At 36.4% G+C, this 11,358-nt stretch overlaps 1 protein-coding gene across 1 annotated transcript in view; it reads left to right on the plus strand.

Moving 5' to 3' along the window:
- The first annotated feature begins 1,099 nt into the window (after nucleotides 1-1,099).
- LOC104495793 (RAC-gamma serine/threonine-protein kinase) overlaps nucleotides 1,100-11,358 on the plus strand; it is a 43,922-nt gene continuing 33,663 nt past the window's right edge. Inside the window, exons 1-5 of the mRNA XM_010138809.1 lie at nucleotides 1,100-1,145; nucleotides 1,698-1,724; nucleotides 1,933-2,012; nucleotides 3,495-3,563; nucleotides 10,603-10,725. Coding sequence (XP_010137111.1) covers nucleotides 1,100-1,145; nucleotides 1,698-1,724; nucleotides 1,933-2,012; nucleotides 3,495-3,563; nucleotides 10,603-10,725 — 345 coding nt within the window. The remainder of the gene's footprint in view (nucleotides 1,146-1,697; nucleotides 1,725-1,932; nucleotides 2,013-3,494; nucleotides 3,564-10,602; nucleotides 10,726-11,358) is intronic.

Here is an 11,358-nt window from a genome sequence, read left to right on the forward strand (position 1 = left end):
CTCATCAGGTCCCATAAGCTTATCTATGTTCAGGTTTAAAGCTAAGGATATGGTCATGCGGTAGGATAGATTTGCAGTCCCAGCTCAGAGTGTAATGTGATATAGTACACACTGGAGAATGTTGCACTTCTAACAGCATAATATGAAGCAGAAAATTGGTGCATTGACAGCTGGATCAACAAGGTGTATAGCATCTGCTCAGTTCAGGCTATACTTGATCCTAAATTTTTGTGACAGGTTATTTTTGCACTTACCAGGAAATTGCTACCACTATTACAATTTTCTGAGGCAATGCCGGAGAAACCAGCCGTAGATAGCTTTTTATATGCTCCGTATCTCATGAAACAATGAGGTTTTAAAATAAACAAACAAATAAATATCACTTTAGCTTGCTTTTCTCCTTAAATGTTTCTGTTTTTCCCCATAGTACGTGGTTGTAGTGTATACACTCAATGTGGCACTGCTATTCAGCTAAATGGCATCATAATTTGTCACTGGTAACTCTCTTGGTTTTTTTAAAATCTAATGTAAACCCCTGACATCCGTGTTTCCTCTCTGGTTTAATAATACCTTATCTTCAGAGTAGAGTCTGGTACACGTGTAGTACAATGATGTTTATTGGAATCAATAATATACTCTAACTAAATATATTTACTTCTGCATGATGATGGTTGAAGTTTGAATCAGACTAAGTTATTCTTTAATGGTGATGTAAGGCTCAGCGATATAGTACTCAGCGGTAGCTTAGCACTACAGAAAATGGCTAATTCAGCCCAGTGGCTCCCAGGCTTTATAGCTCCAGCTCTGGCAGCCTGGGGAGGGGGGATTCACAGCGTGTATCGCATGCATATTGCTGCGTATTCACACTAGGAGCCTCCTAAGGAGTCTACTAGAGGGCTGTTCCCTCTAGTACGCAGGAGCTGCTCGCCCTTGCAGCGCAGGGTGAGCCCTCTTCTGCCATCCTCTCACTCTTGCCCTTGCATGGTCCCCGCTTTCTGGGTGGTGTGAGGGCCCGTAGCCCTGCCCTTGGGGCCTCGCTGTCACCCGTCCAGGCTGCTCTCACCTCCAGCGTGCCCCCTGCCCGCAGCCACCCAGGGAGATGGTGGAAGGGCGTGGGATGTGGAGGGAGCAGGGGACAAGTGCGGGTGAGCTTCCTGGAGCACAAACACCCGTGGGGGCCAGATTAGTTTCTTTCTCTCCCTTTGGTACAGGGCTCATTTTAATCTTCCCTGTTTACGCTCACAGACAGGAGCGTGTTGCTGTCTTGCCCCTTTCTCAAAACATGGCTGGCAGTGAGGTGGAGGTTGTGTGGACATCTCCCACCTTCTGTGGATGAGGTCTGTGTCCTTGGCGGGGGAGGTTGAGTTGGTGCGAGCAGCACTGCTCTCCTGACACTTAAGGACAGCCTAGGGAGGTGAGGGAGGGCATTTTGTACGCCTTCATGTTTTTAAAGGTAACACCAAACCCAGTGAATATTTAAAAAACCAGAAAACCTGGCTTTACTCAACGTTAGGCTAGGTGAGACTAGGTTTATGACTGCCTGTCGGTTACTTCCTGTGTATGTTTCTTACAAACCGATTCAACCTCCCTGTAGGTTTGGTGTTCAGGTGATTCATAGCAGAACTGTGAAGATACGATGTTTTTAAACTCTCAAATCCAGTATTATCATTTCTTCCTTCCTTACATTGGTTATTAAGTTATAGTCTTCATTTTAAAGCAAGAAAATAATAAAATAAAATATGTTAAGTTGTATTTGGCCAAATTTAATTTAAAATCTTTTCTCCAAAAACATGAATTATTTCTCCTGTTTCTTTCAGGTTTCTTAATTTTCCAAAACTGTACTGCAGCTTTCTCTTTACAAAAGGGCTGACCTTCTCCTCATACTTAATTAAATTACGGTTTTATGTCTTAATTCAGACATACTTCTTCTACTCCTTATTTCTCAGGATGAAGTGGCTCATACACTTACAGAAAGCAGAGTACTGAAAAACACCAGACACCCTTTTTTAACAGTAAGTATTAGGAATTAGTTTTAAGAACATTAGCAGGTAATTCTCAACATGATGAGTATTCCTTTGTGAACATTATTTACAAACAAAGTCTTTCTCATGGTGGTTTGTAAACAAGCAGTAGCTATCTGGTGTTTATTATATCCTTTTCAGAATATGTATTTAAGAGTTCAGAAAAAAAATTTCTAATAATTTTGTAAAGCTTAACTACAGTGAAAACAAATTTAATTGTATAATGTAACTTGTTCAATGTTTGTGATTTTTGTATATGAATACTTTAAAAGAAAAGTTATTGGTTTCACACAGTGTCAAGTAAATCTTAAAAAGAAAACTTAAATAAGATTTCAATAAAATGTTGAAAATAACTTTCTTCAAAATAAGTAGCACATGGAGCAACAAAACTCAAACCTCATCACTTCAGTGTCTTTGTCTTCATATAGTTAATATTGAATAGAAGGAAAATATTGAAAAGAAAATGAAAATTTTGAGATTTATGGCAAATTATTATTAATAACTTTAATTTAGTGACTGACTTTCTTCTATAGAAGTAATTCTGATACCTTTCCTTTGAGAATGTTTTAGAAAATCTTTTCATTGATTTAAAAAGGTAATTAATGTTTTACTTTAAGGTAAGGATGAAACATTTTCTTCTTTCTATTAAAATACCAAAATACAACATAGGAAATATCCTATTTAGAAAATCATAGACAAATCCGTTAGAATGCGGAGAATTGCATTTAGATTGTTTGGCCAAAATATTCTTGGAAATTCAGTCCAGAGAAATAACATTCCCCAAAGTTTTTTAAATTAGAGTGTAAAGGTAAGCAGGACTAAGGGTAATTCCAATCAAATCATGCAATAACCTTACTGTAGCTGTATCTTTATATCTTTCTGGTATTATTAAACAGATATTTTAAGGAGTCATGCAGCATTTCAGTCACATAAGTCTCCTTTTCATTTTATTAAGTGTAGCCCTACTGCATTTCATTTCTTTTAGGCCATTGCATATTATGCAAAATGAGAGAGTTCTTGCTTTGGCAACGAAAGCAGGCTGGTGGATAAGATCACTGTTAAGATTTAATTCGGCAGAAATTAAAAAGAATGTGGTTATGTCTCTCTTCATGGGTATTGTGGAAATTGACATCATAAAAATAATGAGTGAGAATAGCTGGTGCTATGTATGGCAGTAAGAAATGCAGTATAAAATCGTGCACTTTACTAACTATTTAGTATTCTATTATAACAAGCATGGTGTTTTCACATCACTGGCCATGTGTCAGAGGTGAGGGAAGACAGGAAGGTTTTTGTGTTAATTATCTCAAGCTCCAGATAGGAAGTTACACTTCTTAGTTACTCTAAAAGTTTTCACCAAGTGAGAATTGTCTGCTTAAGAGGATAAAAATTAAATTTTGTTACAGTTTAAGTGCAAGAAATTGAATTAATACAAGATGATAATTGGTTTGATTTTGCTGTTTTCCTTGCAAGTCCTTGAAATACTCCTTCCAGACAAAGGATCGTTTGTGTTTTGTGATGGAGTATGTTAACGGAGGAGAGGTAAGTTTAAAACCAGGTGTTCTGCACTTGTAATGGTAATGCTGTCATAGGTTTACACTTTAAATTACATAATTCTTCTTGGCTTTTTTGCTTTTTAGTATCTTTGAAGATTCTTTTTTTAAATTTTAAAACTGTTTTATTAAGAAAAAAGGAGGCATATTTTATAACTGTGCTGTCAAAAGTAGTTCCTATTCTCAAAAAATTAGACTGTTGTATCATGAAAGAGAATTTCAGAGGGAAATAATTACAAATATCTTGCTTATTGTTTTTTCTTCAAGCACGTTATAACATATTCTGGAATGAAATGGTCACAATGTAGTGCAAACAAGCAAAAATAGTGTTGACTAGACTTACTTTTGTCCTAATGAAAAATATATCCTTCTTCCTTGCTATAGCCATTGCAAATATGTGTGAGAAAAGAGTTGAGTGTTGATATTTTTCATTACTTCTGGCCCCTTCACTTGCTGCATACTGTGGAATTATCAGCTAAAGTGCTGTTCTTAGAGTATCAGTATCATTAGCCTTGAAGGTGTCCTCCAGCTGTTTCCTGAAGAATGGAACATCAAAAACTAAACCTATGAAATGTAGTTAAAAAGAATTGCAATCTAAGAAGAGGCCTTTTATCTACCTTTTAGGTGCTGTTTGCTATTCATACTGTAACTCATTACAATATGAGCTGGGGGATTTTCCTTATTTTGTCTATGATATGCTGTTTCATAACATTAAAGGGCTAAGTGTTTCCACTAGCTTTTTTTTTATTAGAAAACTGTTTCTTCATTCAAGAATTTCTGCATCATGATACCAGGTTTTGCATTATCCTTTTGCTGTGTTCTCCTAGAGTGGAACTGTCTTCAGCTATAACCCTAATTCCTGAGCACCCCCAGAGTGCCTGTCTTGCATTCCTTGCTCTGGTGATTTCTGGGCCCAGACTGAGGCCTCTTTACATCTTAACCCATCCATGACTGTCCTCTACCAGCCATGTCTTAACATGGTGCTGTAGGGTTCTCATATGGGAGGATGGTTTGTTGAAGTATAAAGCTGGTTCCTGACATCACATGCATTGAACTATTTTGACTCGTTGAACTAGACACAAAAATCTCTCTTAGCAGTAGTGAGACAGCGCTGACTGATAGACAAATAAGTATCAAATAAGCTAGCTGAGTGTCCAAGAGAAAGCTGCTATCTCCATTGAGTTTTAAAAGTGACGCTTTTTGAATGATCTAATTCTTCGTTGTTTGCTTTGTGTAAGACCTCATTGCATTTCTGTAATCTCAGGGGATGCACTTTGAAAGCATGTTTTTAGCATCAACCTATCATTTAGATATTAACCTTTTTGAGAGATAACTTTCTGTCCCGTTTGAGTGCAGAACAGAGCCCACAGAGAATGTTTTTGACTCGACTCTTAGGACTGACCCTATGTTTTGATCAGGCTTGTGTCTTGCATTCCACCTTTGTGGCAACTGCTGCAAACATCTTGTGTCATGGGTTTCTTGGTGGCAGGCTGCTGTTGCTTATTGGAATTTGAATAACTGCGGTGTACTTTGATGAGAATGAGTGGCTTTTTTCCAGATATGATGCCCTTGTTCGTCAGTGTTGCTCGTGTTCTTTGCTCATGTTCTCTAATTCAGTCACGTTCTCTTTTTGCTCATGTTCCCTAATTCAGAGAAGCTAACTGTGAATTTTTGCCGCAGTGGGAAATAGCGGCCTTTCAAAATAGGCAGTTTGCAGTAACTCTCCTGATCCGCTCCAGAGCTGTACTACCTTAAGTGTCCTTCAGTTTAAAATTTCTGTAGATTAAACATTTCTTTTTAGTTAAACACTTGTGCCTCAATCAATTGCTGGGGAATTTTCATGGATTATCTCTTTCAGGAGCACATTACCCATACAGCCCTCTGAATAAAGGAGTTCTTGAAATTTGTGTTTGTATTCTTGACTTGGATGAAAGCAAGAAAGTGCGTTTAGGTTTCTGCCCTACTACAGTAATAAAAAGAGTATTCAGTGCCAGGAGTCTTCCGTTCCTCTTCCTTTAGTGAAGAAACAAAACGGTCAAGGAAGGGGTCACTGAATTTCATTTTGGAGGAGCAGAAATGGTGTTAAAAGGATTCTGAACAAGATCCTTCTATACCTGTTAAAAATCTAGATCCATGTTGACTTTAATATCCAGCCAGAGTAGTGGCAGTTTATCTTTGCCTAACCTTGCCTATGTAACTTCAAATAAGTTAGGCTCAGTGAAGAAGGGAAAATGTTCTCTTGAAAATGTAACTATACCAGTTTTACTGGTCTCTCTGTGTGCTGTTTCTACAATGTGCAAAGTATTACCATATCAAAATATCTTTTGACTTCCTTTAAAAAAAAACGAAACATATTCTGTAGCTAAATTCATTAAAGCAAAACATTAGTGGAATTTTTCAAGGAAACTATTCAGACAGAAATACTAAATACGTTTTTCTTATACTGACAACTTTAACAGTTAATTTTCTGCTGCTGAAGGGTCCAGTGTTGAATTCTTTGTTGTGGGTTGAAAGCTTAGCTTTTTGTTTTTCTAGTGTTGCTGTTAGACTCTGGGGATGAAATGTTTAGTAATGTCTGTTGATCGTAAATGGTGTTGTAGTATAGAGAGAGAAGGTTACTTCTAACATTATGGTTACTTCCCAATACCTTGTTATACTAAGGAATTAGATTAAAGTAGCATGAAGACAATGACATTTGATTTTAGGAAAAAAAAATTCATCTGGCTTAGTTAGAGTTGACTGAATTCAGTTATCAAAAAATGGCATACTTATGAGTGTGTGTTAAAAACGTACAAGCAGAACCGCATGATAAACTGTGTTCTTTGCTTCAAAATATAGAATATTCATATAAATCAGTATTAATAGGCAAACGCAGGCCTACTTCAAGAAAAGCACTTCATGTTTGTACATTTTCTGCTGTCCTTGTGCTATCAACATTTTGAGAAAAATGTGTAAGGCTGTATTGATGGTGTTTCAGCTAGTAATGATTTGTCTACTCTTCCTTTTGGAACCCATACAGTTTTGAGTACTGTGCGAGTGCAGTATGTTAACAGTACAGTACAGAGTGTAGTTAGGTAACAGTACAGTACAGTTAACAGTACAGTACAGTGTTCCCCCAACTTCCAGGCCACACAGACTGGTATAAGCTGTGGTATAAAACATGTTATTCTAAGAATGGCTCTTTATTGCTGGGTAATACTTTTGGAGTGTATGTTTCCCATTCTTTATTTCCAGTGTTTTGCTTTAGAGGTTGAAAAGTGTTAGGAATGAAATTATTACATACATTACTCTGCAGAATACACCAATTCAGCTGACTAAGAAGTTGATTAACTTCCTTGATTTGCACTTTCAAGATAGGTCCAAATTCTGTGCTTTGTAACAAGCTTAACTGGTGATTATCTGTATAGTAAAATGAAAAAAATTTGTACGGATGGTTTCTGCACACCAGAATTCTGAAGCTGTGTTCCACTTGGCATTTTTTTTTCCACAGCTCTTACTTCGGTTCATTAGCCAAGAGAGAACTAAATGGTTTATTGTAATTGAACAAGTGCTATTACTGTCTAGAAAAAGACTGAGGATTTACAACCTACCTCATGAAAAATAACTGAATTTCGTAAGCTTTGATGGTTTTATCTCAGTTGTGTCCTGTTTTGTTTTCCTAAACTCTTAAGTAGATGAGAGAATGTTCCTTAGCCTAAAAATATGATAGTCCAAGATAAGGGTGCTATATTTTTTTGGTTAGAGAATGTGCCTATAAGCAGTATAAAGTCTGAAACAACCAATTTGCAGTTTCAAAGCTGATACTTCAAATGCTTTGCAAAAGACCCGAATCAACAGTCAGCTGAGCAAAATGACTGTGTGCAACTGACTGCTGAGCAAACCCAATATACAACAGCAGGAGCCAGTAACAACTTTCTACAAGCTAAAGAGATCATTTGTATAAAATCTTAACTTACTGATTGATAGACAGGTTGTGTCTGTTGTATATTTGAATTTGCAGTTGAATATGCTTTTTTTTATCTTTGTTTTTATTTGTTAAAATTTTTCCTTTTTTTTTTTTTTTTTGATTAAGCAAAAAACCCATGGCAACACTGTTGGAAGTTTTTAAAGACAGACATACGAGGAAATTTATACTCCAGTCCTCTCTGTCACTATAGCACCCTCATGTATGCCATCAAAAATGTTATGTGCAAAATGGCTTTCTTTGTGCCAGAGCTATTTCTAATGCAATTCCAGTGACTTTACTGCACATATTTAATAACTGTAGATCAATAAATAGTGCAAATGTTGGAAGCTTTTTTGATAATCTTCCATCAGATTTCTTCTTTTCCTTCTCTGACTTAATAAATCTGATCTTCATGTTCTAACAATTGTAAATAGAGCTTGGTGGCATAATTATTCCAAATTAGTGAACCAACTAAATAATTAGCTGGAAATAATGCTGTAATCTCACTGAATTAGATTTTTCTATTATAATTTTGAGGTTTGCTTTAGTATCTTTAGCATGTATCTGAATGTATAAATTCACTTTTAATGCACGTTTTATATCTAAATGTACAATCTTCATTGTATGGTTTGCTGACAACTTTGGTAGGTGCATGAGGAATGCTTATGAAGAGTGACTGTAGTGTCGTATATAAAGTTAAAATACATTGACTTGGGAACTCATAGTCTCTCTGGCAAACAGAACTGGCAGAACAGAACAAACAGTTGCTAGCTGCTTCTAGCCGGTCATTTTACTTTGAAGTTGGCGTTTTGAATGAATATCAAGAACGTTTTGTTGGAAATAACCACTAATAACTAACTAATTTTTTGTTAGGTTAACTTGTCAGGTTATCAGTGCTCAGATTCGAATTAAGACACATTTTAAACTCGCATCTCACAAGTATCCTGAGGATTTAGAATTTTCTAAGACTTTGCTGCTCAGCTACTGGATTAGTGTCTTTCATACAGAAAATTTGAATAGTCCTTTTGCATAGATACAAATGTACGGCTAACTAGAGGTTATATTATAAATTTTTTGAACGTGTTTGCTATTTGTACACATTAAAAAGTAATCTGAAAGTTGCCCTTTAATTTGAACTACTTAGAGTCCATCAAAACAAATAAAACTTGAACAACATTAGCTCACGTGTGAAAGAGCCCACAAAACAGACATAGAAGCAGAAATTACATAAATATTGTTTGGATGAAGATCTCTTTAAGGGTGTTTGTTTCTCTTTAAATCTTGCAAAAATGTGTGGAAAAGACCCCACAAACTGAAAAATCTGATTGTTTCCCAATTTTGTAGTGTGTTCTTGAAGGCAGACTTAGTTGCTTAGTCTGTACCGATGTTGTGTTTAATTGTCAGTTAATCAGTCATCAGTACAGAGAGCAAGTTACTACAGGCAGGGCTGGTGGCACTGCCAGGGACTGGTGCTTAAACAGGGAAACAGCAGCAGGAGCAACTGAAATACCTAGAAAATAATGATCCTCCTTGTCATGCAGGTATTTCATTTTTATACAGGGTGTCTTGAGAGTTCAAAAAGAAATTGAAAGGGGAATGCAGATACAGTGAACAAAAATGAAACATTCTCTTTAAGTCATCCTGCAGTTCCTGTTTTCTGTGAAGTCTCTGCTTATACAAATACATGCTGCCACAAAGCTCAGTTTAGTGAGAAGCTGGTTTAGGTTCAGAAGAAAGTAATGCATGTTTTTTGAAGTACAACTGTCAGGAAAGAAGTTGACTTCTAGTTTATAGAATTGACTTTTAAATTACATATTGGAAAGTCCACATACTGAAAATAGGTGTAGTAATTCTTATACTGTCCTGTGACCTGTGATCAGAGTAGATTTCCTACAGATGTGAAGCAGGATGTGGTAATGAAACATTAAGCACATTATTGTTATTTGGTTCATTGGTTTCGGGGGTTTTTTTGTACCTACCCTGTCATTTTGGAATTCTCATCTACTTGATATTTTTAGCAATGAAAATAAAAAACCCGCATGTTGTTGTTAGGGATTTCCTTGTCTATATTTAATTTATTTTCTGTATTTCTGTTTTGTCAATTGTTAGCTCTTGTGGTACAATGCAAAACATCGTAACTTGGAGTAAGGCAGGCAGCCAGTTTGGTCTTCAGCAGAACGCAGAAACATACTCACTAATCCTTGCTTGAGGGATGTCCCGAGCTTTCCTAAAACAGTAAATGAAACTAGTCGTATTAGAGAGCATTTGAATTAAATAATCAAGTTCTGGTTCTTCAGGTGGTGTTCTGGGTTCTGAGGGTGATGCTCTGTTTGATAAGACACTGACCTTACAGAACTTCACCTTACTCTTTTTCATGGCAGCTGAAGTTATTGGCAATGCATAATGACTTTCACTGAAAGGAAAAAAAAAATAGTAGCGAAAAAGTGTAAAGTGCAGTTACTGATAAAGTATTAAAGAAGAGAGAAAACCCCTAAAGGAATGTTTACATTGTAGCAAAGCAATACACTAAATACATAGATTTGTTTGTATAAGCCCTAAGCAGTTGTTGGTTTGTGATACTGCTAGCGGTATGAATGTGCTGGTTTTGTAAATTGCCTGTTCACCACTTCAGTCGAAGTCTACTGAAGAACTAGATTTTTCAGTTCAAAGGAAAGTTACTAAATTACTGAAAAACTTAAGGTGGAACCAGAATCTGGGTTTTTTACTGATACTTCTCAGTGGCTTAAAATAAAAATATGAGGAAGTGGTGAGGGGAGAAATACGAAATGATGCTCCTCGATACTTTTTTTTTTTCCTCTGGTAACTGAAGGTTAAATGGGTAGCAAGCAGAATGCCTTAAACAAGATTGGTATATTGATTAAAACGCTGATTTAACAGCTCGCTTTCTCCCTTTGGAAACCTGGAAAAGATAAGCCAGCTGCTGTCTAAGAGTGCTGAGTGTCCACTGAGAGTACACTATCTATCATCACAATATGGTGATGAGAGGTGTTTTATGTTTGTGTTAATTTCCCCCACTAAATCAGTAATTATTACAATCCTGTCCCTGCTGTTTACCCTGCAGCTGTTTTTCCATTTGTCGAGAGAGCGGGTGTTCTCAGAGGACCGCACACGCTTCTATGGTGCAGAAATTGTCTCTGCCCTGGACTATCTGCATTCTGGGAAGATTGTGTATCGTGATCTCAAGGTAAAAATAGAAAAAAAAGTAATCAAATTTTTGTTTTTGCAAATACTATTGGGACAAACACGAAGTAATTATAAAGTTGCACTATTCAGAGTTAATGGGGAAAAAAAAATCTGTGTTCAAGTTTAAAGTTCTGGGTGTGATGAAGGAAGTTGTTTGACACAGCAATCAATAGATGGATACATTACTTGATTAAAAAAAGAAACAGCATACCTTAGTAATAGCACTTGAAGGCAATTTAAACCTGTGATTCTTTTTTTTTTTTTTCCCCCATTCCTTATAACTTAACTTGGATTTCAGCACAAATCTCAAATATAATTCTCAGCATCGACAAACGAGGGAAATGGGGAGTTAAGACAGTGTGATTACATTCTGTTGATCTCATCAAAGAGTTGTATTCTTGTATGACTAGAAAATATTTAAACCAATTCAGAATACTTGAATAGGAAAAGAATTTCAGCCTTAATTTTAAAATTATTTTATCTTTTGTATCTTGAGAAAGGTCCATAATATTGGAATGAACTTTTTCTTAGATTTGCCTGCATATACCGTTGTGTATCCTCTGTTGTCTGAATCTCCAGGTACGCTGTCACACAGTATGACCAGGTTCTGTGGAAAACAACCTCTGCTTTCAGC

This window comes from Buceros rhinoceros, unplaced genomic scaffold (assembly GCF_000710305.1).
Source record: "Buceros rhinoceros silvestris isolate BGI_N320 unplaced genomic scaffold, ASM71030v1 scaffold5976, whole genome shotgun sequence".
Lineage (NCBI taxonomy): Eukaryota > Metazoa > Chordata > Aves > Bucerotiformes > Bucerotidae > Buceros > Buceros rhinoceros.